The 18,764-nt window shown below is 37.5% G+C and overlaps 1 protein-coding gene across 5 annotated transcripts; it reads right to left on the bottom strand.

Annotated features, from left to right (window-relative positions):
* Positions 1 to 6,512: 6,512 nt before the first annotated feature.
* LOC139967456 (monocarboxylate transporter 7-like) lies at positions 6,513 to 17,137 on the bottom strand. Of its 5 annotated transcripts, none has more exons than XM_071971298.1 (6): positions 16,257 to 17,134; positions 14,607 to 14,708; positions 10,129 to 10,317; positions 9,812 to 9,955; positions 7,975 to 8,859; positions 6,513 to 7,001 (listed from the first exon to the last, which is right to left on the bottom strand). In XM_071971298.1, exons 3-6 carry the CDS (start codon positions 10,298 to 10,300, stop codon positions 6,835 to 6,837), a joined length of 1,368 nt encoding a protein of 455 aa, XP_071827399.1. In that variant the 5' UTR covers positions 10,301 to 10,317; positions 14,607 to 14,708; positions 16,257 to 17,134; the 3' UTR covers positions 6,513 to 6,834. The 5 variants fall into 5 exon arrangements, with proteins under 5 accessions (XP_071827399.1, XP_071827398.1, XP_071827402.1 ...); XM_071971297.1 differs by having other exon boundaries at positions 14,602 to 14,708; positions 16,257 to 17,133; XM_071971301.1 differs by lacking the exon at positions 9,812 to 9,955 and having other exon boundaries at positions 14,602 to 14,708; positions 16,257 to 17,137.
* Positions 17,138 to 18,764: the final 1,627 nt, after the last annotated feature.

The following is an 18,764-nucleotide window of genomic DNA, read 5'->3' as shown; positions in this document are numbered from 1 at the left end:
GGGGGCTCAGCGCCCCCTCAATTTTTTCGGGGGGAAGGGGTCGGGAAAGGGGCTATAGCTTCCCCAGAAGTATACGATGTTGCGCCACAGTCCTACACACTAAGTAAGAAAACACATGCAAAACCTCGGATATTGGGACGCCCTCTAAATTTTCTTTCCGTGAAAGACTGTACTTGAAACCTTCTTTTCGGTAAACATTTACAGTCCCTTTAAATAAGAAAGCAAACGAAAGCAAGAATGTAACATGTCGAAACTAAAATTATATTGTCTCCAATAGAAAAGTAGTGTTCAATACAAATGTAGTCTATATAAGTGAATTATCTTCAAAATTATCTAATAAAAGTAAAACTGAACTTTTCGATTAAGATCGTAATTGATATAACGAGGATGATCTTGAGTGAAATTGGGTCTGTCATCGAAATTTTTGAATAACCCAGAGGAAGGGTAAACGTATCCGTTCTAGTTAGAAAGGTGACATAAATTCCTTAATAAACATCTCAGGATACAGTAATTTTTGAAAATAACCCTAATGCTTGAAGATAAACTACCTTTCCGTTAAGCTGAGAATTGACGAAACTTGATCACCTTTATATAATTTTCACCCAAAATTAAAGTTAAACAGCAATCTTCACTAGAAATAGTGACGTTAGGGGCACGAATGTAATTTGGATATGTTGTATGTAGATTGTTATTAAATACTGCCATCACTCCCGGTTGTATTTCTCAACAACTTTAATTCCTTTCGGAATATAACCATTGAAACGTCTGAGGCTCATAAGGTAGAGCGGCTGGACTACTCAGTCTAATACACGAACCTGTCACAGCTACACATTAGCTTCACACATAAGCCTACAACACAAAGACTTTTATGCCCTCACATATAGCAAGTTCACTTTTCAAGGACAAAATGGAGTTTAATGTCATTCAGGGATGTTGCCCTAGCTGTTGTTTATATGAAGTTAACAGCACATGGTTTGGTTGCGCTGTTATAGAATTTATCAAATACTGGATTTAACATTAACAACTATATGCCTGCATTGAGGAGCTAACGTCGTCATCAATTTAGCCTTAAAGGAACATACAAGTGGATATTTAAGCCGGAATAGCTAAAATAAATATTACAGACAATCATTTTATTTTGTTGCTTGGACGATCACATACTAAAGATTAAATTTCTGCCTAAAGTCATACGCTGATATATTTCGTTGCCTTATAGCAGTGTGAAGCAATTTCAAAATGGTCGATTTCTTGTTTGTTCATTAATTGAAATGAAATTTGATCAATGTTAATCTATACTTGCCACCATGTCTATACCACATAAAGTTAACAGTCTTACTGCTCCTTTAAATGGTTCAGTGGTCTAAGGTCGTCAGTAAAGTGATTGCTGAAGTTTGCGGATGAAAGACAGAAAGAAAGAAATCTGTTTACTCTCCAGCATATTTGGGAGTAAAACTTGTGACCTAAGTTTAAAATCGAAGCGTCAACAACGTGATACCGAATCCTGAGAGGTCAGTCCACTAAACTGGTCAGAGCAGAGGTATACATATATATATATATATATATATATATATATATATATATATCATCGCGTGTAAGCACTGAAGCAGAAATGTTACCAGTACAATGCCATGTACAATGACAACACCTTTTTGCACGTTTTCTTTAAGATTTGCATACGTCCAAAACTGGGATTCAATCTAAACATGAACCCAACACATTTCACGGGTATGTTTAGTTTCTAGTATGCTATAGTATTACAGTACACTTGTTTGCTTCAAGTTCGCTTTTGATACAAAATGTGACAAATTTGACATCTATGATTGTTACTAAAGTATATATGAAAGGCACTAAGAAAACTACAAATAAATAACGATATTATACAGTAATATAGAAAATTGAACCCCCCCCCCACGTTGGCCCCTCATATTCTTCCCCTTCCATGAATTATGACTCATTGGGTGGCACTTTGCCATCGTTCCTTCGTTCTTGTGACATTCTTGGAAACATTTCTTGCACAGATAATTCCTTCAGACTTGAATCCTTCTGATATTGACCAAGTCTCAAGTATCGACACTTTTTAAGTTTACGCCATTCGCTTCCCGATAAAGGCTTTCCCGATTTCTCTGGTCCACTGGACATGTAGGCTGTACCGCAGTGGTTGTGGCCACTATTACCGTCCGCTTGCCTGATCGGTGGTAGAATCAAGGGCGGCAGCGCTATCGGGGAATCGGCCCGGTCTCGGCCGTTCGCCGATGAGCTAGAACTAACCGGGGTATTACTTGTATCCGTTGCTGACCTGGCCATAGCATGTGGTGGTTCTAAATGATACACTTTACTGAACTGCCGTTTCCGTTCCTCCGGGCCGACAAATCCGGGCACTGGGCTGTTTTCTGCTCGAATATTCTCCGCTTTCTCCATAATGTCGTTGTGAGAGCGTGATGCCACGACAGCGCTGGTTCGTCGTAGAAAATCCTTGATTTTAAGTTCGGTGGTCTCTAAATGTAAGTAATTTCTCTCGGAAGCGTCGCTGTGGACTGACGGAGCTGTTTGTTTGTGATGGTGGAATGTCACATTCTTCCTGTCAGCGTCGGGATGATGCGTCAATCTTAGACGAGGTTCCAGAGTGCAATCAGGTTCTGGTATTTTGTGTGGAACGCCATGATTAGAAGCAGGATTGGGATGATGATGAACATATTCGCGAGTTCCTGCTTTCGCCGTCAGTACCCCCTGTGACCCTAAATTATCCTGCACCGTTGCCCTCGAAGAATTGACGACCGCAGGAATCGTTCGTCTATCTAGCATTTTTCCTTGACGTACCACCCCAGGGGTAGCGGCCCTCCTAACTAATGGACATTTTGGCTTGTAAGTGTTACCGGAAGTTCCCGGTGGGTTTTCAACGTTATCGATCTGTAGACTTTCCCTTGGATTCGTTGCTACAGTTATACTTTTGTTACTATCTTTATTGCAACCGTACTTAGCAGCCGTCTGCTCAACGTTAGGATCAGAAGGCTTATGTGTAGAAGGGCCAGACAAATTCCTACCGACAAATCTGGGACCACCTTGGATTGTTGGTTCTCGACGATAACTTTGGAGTAACATTAAACTTCTCTGTCGTACGAATGCACGCCTGTCACTTTCCGACGTGAGCTTGGTGTGCATTCGATACTGTCTCCTGTTTCGATGCATTGTTATATATAGACACAGTTTATTTTACGAATATTACCAGAATCTAAAATCAAACAATTCTCTTTAGCGGATTTAATACTAATGTCGAATGTGCTCATTCTCATTCTCCTAAAAACTTACGAACAAACGTTTGCGTAGATATGTTAATGGCGATATCAATGTTGTTGAAAATACCGCGTAAATATTGGCCACAATCGTCTTTGTTAAACTTTCACAGACAAAATCACATACCTTCATATCACAGCTACTAGCATCAAGCTACAGTAAGATTGATTAAGGCTGATCTTACGTTTCAAAGTACTGAAAACGGTTTCCTTGACAGAGAAAGCGTTAAAGAACTGTTGGTTCACAGGTTTGTTCTTTTAATAACACAGTTTATATCCTTGTCGAATTCTAGTCCACGTATCGGCATTGTTTCCCCCAAATAAGTTTTGAAAGCACTAATTTGTAGTTTTGAAAAATCTCCGCTAAACTTACTCGACAACACTGTAGCCTCCTGATAACCGTTACGTTCACTCCACGATCCAGTTGGGAACAAAAATTGTCTCCTTACTATAAAAAAAACCCCACTTTACCGGGTACGAAAGTTTGAGGAGTGATTCGTAAACAGAAAACATAAATCAAATCGAATTATCAACTGAAAACTCCAGAGAGTCGAAATTTGTACTAGCTATTACTAGACTGGATTTCCCTGGTGTCTTTGGTACAATACATATTGCACATGTATACAACTATAGCAGTTATACCTCCTCTTAAGTTGCCAGTCTCAATTTGCGTACACAGTAACAGTGACTTTTGACATATGCCATATGGTTTCTGTTATCGAAATGACAACACAATATTACATTCGATGTGTCATCCAGTGACATTGGTTTCGAAATTCCTAGAGGAATACAACCTCGCGATGACCTATCAGCGTGACTCTCACAGACCATGAAATATGAAACGTGTGGCTTTAAAGGGGGTACCACATTTTGTACTGGACCTCAGACCGTCGGAGGAGACCAAAATGTTACAAAATGAACAGTAACCGGCAGCCCTGCTGAAGGACTCACAAGTCCGGTGAAGTCAAGTATATCGTTTTATTGAAATTGATGGGGACTTACTTGTTTTCCTGAAATAAATAAACATTAACTGTAGTATAGGACCCATGGAGTCTCTGGTTACTCCCTGGTAGGATTTGGAGGTGTTAAACAGTGAGAAGGATTTTACTTGATTCATCTAAGACAATTTGGGAGAGGGTGCATGAGAGAGGAGACGATTATATTAATTCTAGTACAAGTTGGAAAGGGAATGGGGTGGGGGGGTGTCAGGAATTTGATCTATCTAATGAAACTTGGAAAGGGTAGACAAGGGAGGGAATTTGAACCATCCCATACAACTTAGAATTGGGGGGAGGGGGCAACAATGGAAAGGAATTTGATCCATCTGAAACAACTTGAAAAGGAGAAGAGAGGGCCAGGCAGGTTAGGGAATTTAATCTATCTACTATACCTGTAAAGAGAAGGGAGTGGGCAGGGAGGGGAAGAAATTTGTACCCTCTAATACAACCGGAAAAGGGGTCTGAAACGGATGTGAGGGGTGGGAATGGAAGGACATTTTTTATTAGAGGTTGCAGTTCTGACAACCCTTTAACTTGTAAACCGATACCGGTTTAATAGCCTTAGCCATATCTATATTTTCCTCAAACCACCTGCACAGAAATCACTGGGAGTCAGTCGTATGTACGTTAAGGAAATATTGATCTAAAAGTCTCCTCTATCCTAAAAATGTTTGAAATTCCGGTGAAATACGACTCCTTGTCAATTGCAAGTAAACTCAAGTTCTGACCTTTTTCCTCTTCTTCATTCGCGGTTATCAGTACTCATCCAAGAATTTGCTAGAAAGATCAAATACTGGCCACGTATATACTCACACTTTAGACTTCCTTCTATCAAGGCGCTATGACAGCAGTTTAGGGACATTTGCTTCTTTTTTTTCCTCCTGATTTAGATGATTCTCAATACATAGTATTACCTCCTGTATAGTAATCCATACAAAGCATTGTAAACTGTACTTTTAGCGATGTTTAACGAGCGAATTTTTTCTTTCTTTTTGAGGCGATACAGTTAATCTGTAAAAGATGTCTTCATGGAGAGCCCTATATGTATATATATTCATGTATATATATATATAATTATATATATAGTTATATATATATAGTTATATATATAGTATATATATATGTATATATATATAGTTATATATATATAGTTATATATATAGTATATGTATATATATATAGTTATATATATATAGTTATATATATATAGTTATATATATAGTTATATATATATATAGTTATATATATGTATGTATGTATATATTCTAATCTAATTCTGAAGTCTCAGTGAACGCAAGGTCGGTCGGGTACATAAAAAACCTATACCGACTTCTGGCGCTGGGGCCTTTTCCCTCTTTTCGTTTGTTCGCGGGGGGGGGGGGGGGGGGGGGTTATGGCGCATGTGTAGTAGATAATAGTATAGCAGGGGTTTTCGATGGGAAAATAAATTCCTATCGGAGATGGATCATATATCTTGTTTAGTTTATTTCATGGTCATATATATTTTGAGACATGTTTCCCGGGAAATCAAAGTTTTTAGACTTTGAAGAACAATTAAAGAATAAAGTTGTAATTTAGTCATTTACTCTTTTAGTAATTATCTATCATTATATGTGTGCTACATTTAAAGCCATAGAAAGGTTTTAATCAAATGTAAAACAGCAACTAAGAAAACATAAAGGGAAAAAAAAATAAGATATCACATATTCACACCAGCCCATAGATATATAACACATAGAATCACATGTCACATAAACATTAACTCAAAAAAAAAAACGTGTAACAGTAACTATAGAAAGGACGCTAATAAAAGTATTGTTGAGGTCTCTCATTACATCAACACAATGCGACTTTCAAATGCATTTAAAAATTGAAGATAGCTGACAATTCCACCCTCAGATTGTTACCTCGCAGTTACGTAGTATAGTATAGCACGCATCAAACTGCAGCCTTCACATTTTTATTATATATAGACTACAGATTTTTTAGTTATTGATTTTTCGAAAGCTGACTTCACCCAACTATTTCGGTTCTGAATCAGACGGATATTGATTTCTCCCTCTTAGCCTTCTTTACGTTTGTTCTTTCTCTTAAAAGTACAAAATTAATGGAAGCTTTCTGCATCTTAAGATCAAAACCACTTCTTAGTAGCATTTTGCATCACGACTTACACAAGTTTTTGTGAAATGAGTGATATTTGTCAATGCATCTGGCAACAGCAGAGCAAATGATGTCATCGCGTCAAATTGATCTAAATTTGCTTTTGTTTTTCCTATAATGCCGTGGACAAAATATCAACCCAAAACGAGATGTTTCTGACGAAATTCTAAATACAAAGCATATTTAAGAGTTAAGAAATAATTTCCTAATGTAATTTGTTTTCTCACAAAAGGGGTGGCGCATCTCACCTCGGTGCCTCTTCCCCAACCCCCGTTCCGCCCCTGACAAATTCTTCATCAAAACGTAGGCTTATGGTAGTCTGAATGGCTTTCATGGTTATATATAGGCGCGTATATGCCTGCAGGCTCTATCAATGGTTTATTTTACTACTTTAGTAAACTCTGGGATGTCTTTGCCAACGTGACTTCGCCACACTGTTTCACAGGTGTATCGTTACAGCCCCACATCAGGGCAAATAGCGACATGAAAAAACAGAGGGCAGCATTAACCAGATAAACTGCACGGGTTGACTTGAAGACGTCTTGAAGTATACCTGTGTGGAAAGAGTAATATTCCAAAATAGAGCTTTCGGTTTTTTAGCTGCAAGTTTGCCGCAACTTATAGTTTTGCTACAAAATGTTGAAACGATGACAATCTCATGGGAGCGTAATTAAATCATTTTGAAACAAATTTTTTTTTTGAATTGACTACGAGATGAATCAAGTGATCAATTCATCATTTTGCCGTAAACGTTTGAAATGATGACTTTCAGATGAGTATATGTAATTCATCCTTTTGTTACAAACTGTTAAATTAATTGGATTTATTGTTATTAGTCATCGATTTATCGTTTGGCTACAAATTGTTAAATTGACGATCATTCATAAAAAAATAAAAATAAATCCTTTTGTCATTTCAAGTTGGCAGCGAACTGTTAAATTCTTCCGTTAATGAACAATGAATCATTAGAAATTTCTAGCGTATTTTACCATATATGTACGAAAAGATCTTACCAAGTTGACGTCACCTTAAACGTTTGCGTATAATTGGTGAATGGATACTCTTGTTACGTCAACATAAATGTATCTAGGTTATTTTTATTTTTTATTTTTCATCGAGACAGTGCAAGAGTTAAGGCTAGGCCTTAATCGACTTCACGTGGATGGATGAATATAGACGCCGGTATCAGAAACACACATACACACACAGAGCCACACGCACGTGCACGCGCGCATTGTTTTTCTATTGTGCACATCCATGGATCCTAACCTAAACAATAACCCTTAACAATTGAAATCTTGTGAGGACATGGTGATTCTTTTGAAATGACGTATGAGGACTTGGAATTCCTTTGTTCAAATCCTCAGTTAGAATACAAAACAATTGCACACGCACACATTCACGCAGTCACCACACACCATCACCCTCGCATAGATTCATTTTGCCTCCCGCAAGGAATGGAAACAGTACCTAATTAGGCAAGCACTTAATTGAATCGTAAATTATAAAAATGCGTGAAAGCTTACCAGAACATAAGCCACCAAATTGTGTCGCCAAACCATCCAATACGAAACTTATCACTACTGCTTGGCGGAAATGACGCCGACAAATTAGAGTAGGGGTTATCCCGAACACGGCACTGAAATTGAGTCCCAGGAGACAACCACATGCTACTGATGCCACCAACAGGACATAAAAATTGGTGGCGTAACAGTACAGAAGGAAAGTTAACATCATAAAAACTAAAGGTACGAGGCAACCAGTATAGGCGTTCATTTTTTGGAAGTGAACCATCAATGCTGCCAAGATGGAACCTAATAGCCCGCCGACTCCACCAGCACTAGCCAGATACACAGCTTCGTTTTGTGTTAATCCTGCAGTCACCCCTAGGGACACTAAGAATAGTGCCCAAGATGTGTACAGGTAAAGGGAAGTAAATTCCAACAGTACAGCGATGGTAAAGTTTCCATGGTGCACAAGACTCGAGAAGCAACATAAATATTTATCTACGAAATTGAGGCATCTACTTCCACTTTCGTCTTCTTCTTCTTCTTCCTCTTCTCCAGGAATTCCTTCTTCAGTTTCCTGGTCAAGTTGTTTTTTCAAAACCAGCTTAATGTCCGTTTCTTCACTCTGTTCTGCACAACTTTCCTGAACGATTTCAACTTTGGATGACGAAGGCTCTCTCAAAGCAACCCCACATGGGATTAAGTGCATTAGTACTGCACCAAATAATACTATTCCATACCTAAGTCCATATAAACTTTCGATGAATTGTAATACCGGAGGTAACAATGCGACACCGACGAAATTAAATGGACAAGCAATAGCTAACATGAGAGAAAATTTGTGTGGGAAATGTTGTTCCAAAGTTAGGTACGACGGAAGGGTTGCCAGACCAAAACCTATTCCTAAAAGGAGCATATAAATAGTATATATAAATATATATATATAAATATATATATATATAAATATATATATATATAAATATATATATATATAAATATATATATATATATATATATATATATAATATATATATAATATATATATAATATATATATATATATATATATATATATATATAAATATATATATATATATATAATATATATATATATATATATATATAAATATATATATATATATATATAAATATATATATATATATATATATAAATATATATATATATATATATATATATATATATATATATATATATATATATAACTAATATTCAGTTGGTCACTTCCTGTTGCAAAAATACTCAATACATAGAAGTAGAGCAGGTACATAATATAGTAAACGTATACGGTAACTTACATCATGTTGCTACTCGAGTTTCACGCATGTATCAGACAACTGGTTCACCCACCCCCCCCCCCCCTCCTCCCCATTCAGTATGAATGTGAAAACCAATGTAAGAGGTATACCTTCCTCAAGCTTATATCAAAGCATTTCCCTCGGGGGCACAGGCTCCATAAAGTATTTCACAGAAACGCCGTGAGAGTAAGCTACAGCTGCACGACAAATATGCAGTCAATCATGAAATCCCAAAATTTAAAGATCACCCAGCAGACCAGTTATTGGACCCCTGCTAGCTAATGCCACTGTAGACCCGCAGAAAGCTGCATGCCCCCTACACGGGAAATGTTTAACCAGCGCAATTGTATAAGAAAGCTTTAAGCAGCGATTCAACAACCTCACAAAATCTCTCAAAGTATACCAAACAGAAACAGAATTGTATGGAACCTGAAAAGAAGGGCAATTAGCGACGGTATAAGCTGGAGACATAACAGAACACTATATATACGTACTATGATATAGAATACACACATAAATGTAATAAGAATTGAATTTACCTGAAATACTTAAACCGATCAATAGCTGATACACGTAAGAACACTGAAGCCCAAAGTAGATATAGCCAGCGCCAGCCAGAAATCCACCGATCGTGGCCACTTGTCTGTGGCTGAACACCTCTAAAAGAAGCCTTGTAAAAGGGGCTGGTAAATAAATACACATGGTCAGAGTGTTATGTAGGCTGGACGAGAAAGATTTTAAATTTCTCCTTGATAGGAATTGTTGTAACAGATGGGGAATCGACACTGAGACAACAACAAAAAGTTGCTTTTAACTTTACTCTAATAAAATAGTTAAACTTTAAAATTTGACATACCGAATAAATACGACATGCCATTTTGTAATCCAAACGCCCAGCCAATTGTAGCATGAGTTGTGTTTAGTTGTACCACTAATTCTCTTAAGATGACCCCATTCGATTTCAACGAACCACTTATGATGCAAATGCGGAGACATGTGGCAGCAAAGACGATCCATTTGTCCATCATAAAATTCAACCCACAGCCTGAGAGAAGATGAAGATAGAGAAGATGAAGATGAAGAGGAAGAGGAAGAGTAGGAGGAGGAGTCAATACTCTTACCAATCCCTTGCCCTGTCATAACTTCGATCAAGTAAAACCAATAACGGAAAATAACTGGAGAAAACTAAATTCTATGAGCACGAATTATTGTGTTTAATATCCTCTTCGCTAATCTCGTAGGTTATCACACTAATGTTGTATAGCCGCTGAAAGAAAATCCTTTCCCCCTATCCTCTTCCATATCCCCAATATTCCTCCAACCCCTTATCCCGCCCCCAAACAATAACAATAGCAATAACAATAAATTGGTAAAATTTTACAATGGCCCGTTTATAAAGCAATATTCAGATCCACTATACTCCTACAAAGCAATGCAGGCATTTGACTTGCATTGAGTCTTTGTGAAACTCACCTTATATGTACAAACTATACACACATAGAGGGTTGCTGCACTATGGCAAACTAATGGATCACGTGGAACAAAAAAAGAGGAGTAAAAAAGAGAAAACGAAAACGTTTAGTGGTTCCGATGCCTAAACATATTCATTCGTGAGGTAAGCCATACATAATATTCATGAACTTGTGCACACCAATTTGTGCACCATCAGTTATCATGTTGATAAAGTCGATTTATAGTGACAAAGTATAAAAACAGATACATGCACGAATAGTAATGCTCAGGTCAAATTTTATGATCTCATAAGAATGTATCTATATACTTACATTGTATTTCCAATTATATATTAAGCTAATTATACATACTATTTTTTTAAAGATATGTGATTAAGATTTTTTATGTTCACTGATTAATATTCATGATATGCACCCAAGAAGCTACACGGTTGATTGTATGAATGTAGTGTCATTCTGGGACAAACCTAATGTACCAAAGATGAAAACCATGGAACATTTGGTTCTTGTCTTGTGTTTTAAAGCCATTTCTTGCAATTTGATGAATATTAATGACATAAAGTTGGAGACGTCATGAAAATGTGCTTATTTTGTACCAACATCACCATACCAGTAGGAACCAAATTGCACGGTTAACCCCGCCCACTCATTAATATTCATGAGATGAGAACCAAGAACAATTGGGCACATCTACTCATCATGGAGCATATATCTACCAAATATCATATTAATTCAACTTGTGGTTGTTGAGACATTGTGTTTACAGGCTGTTTTTGACAATTTCCCATTAAGCCACACCCACTCATAAATATTAATGATGTCAAATTTTTATTGCAAAGAACATGTACTTATATATGTAGTTACATTACCATACCAAGTATCAACTAAATCGGACATACCGTTGAAGAGATATTGACATTTTAATTTACTTTTTAATTTAAGGTAAGCCCTGGCCACTGTTATCGACATGTTAACTACATATAATATATTATCAACATTTACTAATTTAATAGTACCAAGTACAATTTAATGTTCCTTTGATAGTTTTATTCTACCTGTTGAATGTTTTTTTTTTTTTTTTCGAACATTGACAAACAGCTGTGCAGACCCAGTACGATTTTGTCATAGCAACCATTTCTGAGAAATGACGGTCTAACCGTAGCTGGCCAATGGATTTGTACCAACGAAGTCTTCGGCATTTGAGTACAGCGTTTCTGTATGCTGCCGTATATACCGAATCCAACCGTAATGTATAGTTATTACCGACTGTGCGATCCGCGTTACAGTCACTGCCGACTTTGCATTCCGCGAGCTTGCAAGGTAGGTAAAAGTGACTCCATATAGTTGTTCGGTTGTCAGGGAACCAAAAACGTCAAACAGAACCGAGATTAAAGAGATTCAACAAAATCGGAAAAACAAAATAGTTTGCAGGTAGTAAATAAACCATATAGTGGTGATAGGCCTAAACGCCTATCAATACCAGCATGAATCCAAACCATCTTATGTCAAGCGAGGTGTTTATGCGGATATTTGCACTTTAGTATTTGTTGTTAGGATCAAATCGTGTCTACCTAACATGTACTAAAAAAAAAAAAACCCAAAATATATGATGGCACATGGTAGGAGTGGTAAAACTAATACGAGAAAGTATTCAAGCAACGTATCATAAAGCAGCCATTGTAGTTTTATGTTTTATCTTATGCCCTCTAAACAGTGGCGTCACCAGACTTTTCAGTCTGGGGGGGGGGGGCACCAGCATCTGATAGGGGGCACTTAGGTGGATACGGATCGCCGTCCTGGGGGAGGGGTCTAAGGGGGAGGGGGTGCCCCCAACCTATTTGGAAAATTTTTGCATATGGAGGATGGGCTAGATGCAAAATGGTGCCACATTTGATGCTAAATTCGATCTGAAGATATCTCCAAAATTTTGTCAACTTGTCGAGATGGTAGTAACTGTGCAACTCGTCAATTTGCAGAAAATTGCTGCATTGACGAGATCCGTTATCTCGTCAAAACGTCAATTTTCTGAATTTTGTCAACTTGTCGAGATGGTAGTAAGTGTGCAACTCGTCAATTTGCAGAAAATTGCTGCATTGACGAGATCCGTTATCTCGTCAAAACGTCAATTTTCTGAATTTTGTCACGTTACCATCTCGTCAACTCGTCAATTTGCAGATAATTGTCGTTTTGTCAAGTTGGTAACTCGTCAATGCAATGTCCCTTCTACGCTTCCGTAAAGAAGAGAACAATAGCATGTAATCCATGTCAATATATTGAGTTGTATATGTACACACTGAGTTTCTGTTCTATTGTCATTCTGTAAAAGTTTTTATTAGCTAGAAATAAATAAATGAATGAAATCAAGAATGTAAACTGCATGAGATCTTTGAGTTACCTCGGTTAGATTTTATTAATTACTTTTTCAATGTAACCATTTATAGCGACGAATACCGTTTCTCACTGAAAAACCGGACTTACCCGTTTAATTAAATCAGTTTATCTAAATTATGGGCAATTTTGGATTGCCAAATCCGTAGTTTTTAAACTCCATAAAGGAATTCCAAGCCAAAGAGGCTAATACAGCCTGTCTTAGCTGCTGTAGCATTACATGTCCGTATAACGCATGCACGCAAATAGTGCATGGACAAAAACGCTTCTCGAATTGTCCCAAAAATCTAAAGATTAAAAAGCTCCTCGGTCCTCAAAGAGAAACGGAGGTACGTAGTAGGTTTTTTTTAAAGAAAAGTCCGAGAGAGTGAGAGGGGGAGCTTGGATTAGAAAACCAAACAAGTTGACGCACCCTCTCAGTCCGAGCCCTGGCTTTACATTACGTATACGCCAGTGCAACCACTCAGTTGGGGATAATTTGTATACGGCCCTTTAATTGCACACTTCGACACCGTCATGTACTGAAAGTTTCAACGGAATTTCGATATTTGTCAATATCCGATACATATTCGATAAATGTTCGGAACTGTTGACACTGTCATTGAATGCCTCGAAGAATAAATAGAGTTGCACTAAGTATTAGAACGTTGTCCAACCTAGTAGAGCTAACAAAAAACAAGACATCTCAATAAAAACAACGTATATACTTTTGCATGTACACTATTTTTCTTTCTTGTATCTGAACGAATTGGCCCAAGATTAGATACAGTATATATTAAGCTGAACTCCTTTAGAAGGTGTGAACATAACACTCGGCATTAGAAAATCCTCGCGAACCACAATAATTTAATTAAATAACATATATATCATACATATCATATATATATATATATATATATATATATATATATATATATATATATATACATACATATATATATATATATATATATATATATATATATATAATTATATATATATATATACATACATATATATATATATATATATATATATAATTATATATATATATATACATACATATATATATATATATATATATACATGTATATCTATTTGTTTATTTCCACTTTTTTGATTACGTATTAAGGGTCTTTAGATGCATATCTGGTGCTATATTTTGCAACTTGGCGTAACTTTATTTTTGAGAATTTTTGGGCTTAGTCTGTCCGATATTTATGTTTGAGGATGAAAAAATTTATACAAAAAATGGAAATTAACCCTTCTGCTTCAATAATGTTTTGAAATAATTAAGGGTCATAAGATGCAATTTGGTGCTATCTGGTGATTATTATTATAAGATTATGGGAGAAGAAAAAGTGCCCCAACCCCCCCCCCCCCCATTGGCGACGCCACTGATTACTCGGCCGCGTAAGGTTGTATTTAGACCGTATAGGAGTATCAAAATCCTAGATAACCTTATCATGAGCCTGTAACATTATACTTACCGTACCACAGAATAATAACTCGGAACTGTAGGTTCAGTAACTCAGTACAACTGTGAGTACAACTGTGACATGGGAAACTGCAGAAGTACTCGTTTCCAATTTTCTATCTGAAAGGCGGACAGAAGGATATCTTGGTCGTATACAGACAGACATGGTTGGCCGTGGTTTGTGGTTATGTATGTTTGAAGCACAATCTGATACAGTACCAGTTGGTATGCTTTCCCGAAACACGAGTAGCCCTTCTCATGTGTATACACCCGTAGTAGTGGCGTCTTCAGATAGTTGCAAGTGGGTGCAGACAGCATAGCCGAAATGAAAGCAACCTCTTGCAAACTTTTCAATGGGGGTGTGGGCACGGCGGCGGTGGGGGGGGGGATTTGTTTTACCTCACCATTCGGCCTACTGTCCGTGGACTGATACGAAGGTCACACTAGTGACCACTTGCTTACCAAGAAAGCCTTCTTTAGAGACTTGAGCAATATATGGTAAAAGTAGTGACCATTTATCATTATTAGGATTAATATTATATACTTTCATTAATATCAGGATTATGTTCTTGGCATCTGGTTACCAGTGAAGGCAGATGTAGACAGGCCTATTTCTGAACCAGGAGCTCCCTGTCTTGACGAAAATGTCTCCGTCACTTGCGACGTACATCATCCCCCATCACCCCCCTCTCCCCCCCAAAAAGAAAACCTCAGCATGAAAACGTACTTAATGATACTTGGGTGGGGTATAGATTATAGTTTGGAGAAGAGGATGCATTTTGCATCCTGACCTCCGTACACCTGGTATATATATATATATATATATATATATATATTTATATATATATATATATATATATATATATATATATATATATATATATATATATATATATATATAACGAAAATCCACGTTTACTCCAAAAGAAAATATTATTAGAGAAAACCAGAGAAATAAGATATGACTCATAATTGACAAATAAGGAGTAAGTTTTAGAAAATATATTGGAATTGTCGGTCCCCCTGGGACCTTCGTCAGCAATACTTGGCAGTCGAATGAGAAGTACAAAATGTGACACAATGAAAGTATGACGCTAGATAAGTGTAAGTTGCAATGATGGAATTAAAACCAAATAAACCATGACTATACAGGAAGCGGATTAAGGAGCAAAGAACGGATTACATATGCTTGTAGAACTGGTAGTTGTTAAGGTGTCCCAAGTCTTTGTTGAGGCCGGTGATGTGAGACTTAATACGAAAGATCCAATCGATTTCTTTACGTTTACGTTCAGTAGTTGATTTGAAGTTCGAGGCAATTAAAATACATTTTAGGTTTTTTAGAGAATGACCATGAAGATTGAAATGTTCGGACACTGGGAATCCTGCAAAATTATCACGTCATACTTTCATTGTGTCACATTTTGTACTTCTCATTCGACTGCCAAGTATTGCTGACGAAGGTCCCAGGGGGACCGAAAATTCCAATATATTTTCTAAAACTTACTCCTTATTTGTCAATTATGAGTCATATCTTATTTCTCTGGTTTTCTCTAATATATATATATATATATATATATATATATATATATAAATATATATATATATATATATATATATATATATATAAATATATATATATATATATATATATATATATATATAGATTACCTTTGTTGTTGTTGTTGTTGATAACGCCTTTACACTTAAAGTAACTTTTACCGCGAAGTTGGTTTATCGTAGACTAGTCCCAATACTCAAAACGTTAGACGAAATTATCTGCATTAATGTTCTAGTATTCCTCCTCCCACTGTAGACGGGTCACTTTCGTCCGTTGCCGTCCGACACAAACTGTGATGATAGTAATCAGAGAAAGAAGCGAGCGGGACAAGACAAAACAGTGGCAAGTTCTCAACGCCGAAAGTTCCGCACAACAGGTTTTGAATAATTGGCTGCAGAAGAGACTCAGTAGGCTTGTTTTAGTAAACCGTTCTTAACTTGTATATGAAAACTGCTGACGGTTCGTAGACGCACATCATATGATGAATGGAATGAAGTTGCTGGTCTTTTTTTTTTTAAGTTCTTTTCTTTTTTTATCAACAATAGGTTATCTATAGCCAATGAATATTCAGATTTAGTTCTATTATGGCAACTTTGCCACCTGTTTTGGTAAATTGAATAATTCAAGTGAAACGTGTATGCCGGCTGGTCGTAGTGGAAAAAAAAAGTCGGGAATCGATGTTATACAACACCTAATTGTATTCTGGTCATTTGATTGGTCAATTGCTCGTTGATTGCATGCAAAATCCGCTCTATTCCACTCTATGAAATAGAACCATGGGTTATACTTTTTTGGTAGCACTTTTTTCAATGGTAAGAGAGCAGAGAAACCCTGTCTGTTCAAAACAATCTGTTGCATGGGTGCATTTTACCCATCTTAATATAATATGTTGTATAAAACAAATAATGAATGGTTTCCATTTGTGCAATAGTGCAAATATTTCATTCGTTGAAAGATGTAATTTGTTCCATTCAATTCGGCTGCGCCTCGTTGAAAGATGGAACATTCCATCTTTCAACTCATGAAATATTTGCACATATATTGCACTCATAACCATTCATTATTTGTATACTATTTAATGCTGGCATTGAATGGTTTTAATGTATAGACATACATTCGAATTAATGCTAGCTTATAGTCCATGTTAGTGCTAGCGTAGTATATTCGACAATGACAGTACAGGAATATTAGTCTGCAACCAGGGGCGTAGCGAGCGGGGGGGGGGGGTGGGGGTGTCACACCCCCCAATAATTTGGTCGCTGTCGGCAAATTTTGAGTCTGTCGGCAAAAGGAGAAAAGGTGAAGAGAGCGGAAGGGGAAGAAAGAAGGAAAGCTGAATAGAAAAAGGAGAACGGGAGCTTCTTCCGTGCCAAATTTGACTTAAAATATGCACCAGATTGCATCTAAGGACGTTCAAACTAATATTTCCAAAGGGGAGGGGTAGACCCCCTACCCTTAGACCCCTCCCCCATTTCAGTCACTACTTCCAGATCCGTCGGCAAATCAAATTTGACTTAAAATATGCACCAGATTGCATCTAAGGACGTTTCAAAACTAAACATTTTCCAAAGGGGAGGGGGACACCCCCTCCCCTTAGACCCCTCCCCATTTCAGTCACCACTTCCAGATCCGTCGGCAAATCAAATTTGACTTAAAATATGCACCAGATTGCATCTAAGGACGTTTCAAAACTAAACATTTTCCAAAGGGGAGGGGGACACCCCCTACCCTTAGACCCCTCCCCATTTCAGTCACCACTTCCAGATCCGTCGGCAAATCAAATTTGACTTAAAATATGCACCAGATTGCATCTAAGGACGTTTCAAAACTAAAACATTGCCAAAAGGGAGGGGGACACCCCCTTCCTCTTAGACCCCTCCCCCATTTCAGTCACCACTTCCAGATCCGTCGGCAAATCAAATTTGACTTAAAATATGCACCAGATTGCATCTAAGGACGTTTCAAAACAAAAAAATTGCCAAAGGGGAGGGGAACACCCCCTCCCCTTAGACCCCTCCCCCATTTCAGTCACCACTTCCAGATCCGTCGGCAAATCAAATTCTCCACACCCCCCCCCAACAAAAACCCCTTCGCTACGCCCCTGTCTGCAACCATTTCTTCAAGAGCCAATCACTGTTTCTGTAAGAGAGAGTAATCTTCCATGGCGGTCTAAGTTAGACAACACCGCTATGTTAACCAGTACGGTGTGTATACACTATATGAAATGCTCATATGGTTGTGTCATGGGAAAAAAAAAACTACTCCGCCTGAAGAAGTAGTGCGTAGTGCATGTCTTCCCTGTGTAGGACCCTTCAGCAAAACCTGGCCGTAGGACCTCGGACTAGTTTTACTTTGACAGTTACGCCATATTCACCGACCTCTCAAACTTTGTTTGACAATTGGCTGTCTTGAACGAAAAATATAAGTTTATCGGTTATTGAAGACTTCTGTATGACCGCCCAGCCAACCAGAGGCCCTCGTTCAACTCACTGCACATTTTCCGAACTACAGATCCGATATAAGATACTTGGGGACAAGGGGGGGGGGGGAGATATATATGTCGGTATTGAAAATGTGCCCTTTGGTTATTGAAAAACCAAAATGACATTTTGTTCAGT

The sequence above is a fragment of the Apostichopus japonicus genome, chromosome 5 (genome assembly GCF_037975245.1).
Source record: "Apostichopus japonicus isolate 1M-3 chromosome 5, ASM3797524v1, whole genome shotgun sequence".
NCBI classification, from domain to species: Eukaryota; Metazoa; Echinodermata; class Holothuroidea; order Aspidochirotida; family Stichopodidae; genus Apostichopus; species Apostichopus japonicus.
The sequence above is the reverse complement of the archived record's forward strand: the minus strand, read 5'-3'. Positions and strand labels throughout refer to the sequence as shown.

Bases quoted from the DNA above. Each gene is read 5' to 3' on its own strand.
- LOC139967456 (XM_071971298.1), bottom strand. From the start codon at position 10,300: ATGATGGACAAATGGATCGTCTTTGCTGCCACATGTCTCCGCATTTGC. The intron at 9,956-10,128 runs GTATGTCAAATT...TTTATTTACCAG, and splicing joins TGGCATGTCGTATTTATTCG to CCCCTTTTACAAGGCTTCTT. The intron at 8,860-9,811 runs GTAAATTCAATT...TGCTCCTTTTAG, and splicing joins GATCGGTTTAAGTATTTCAG to GAATAGGTTTTGGTCTGGCA.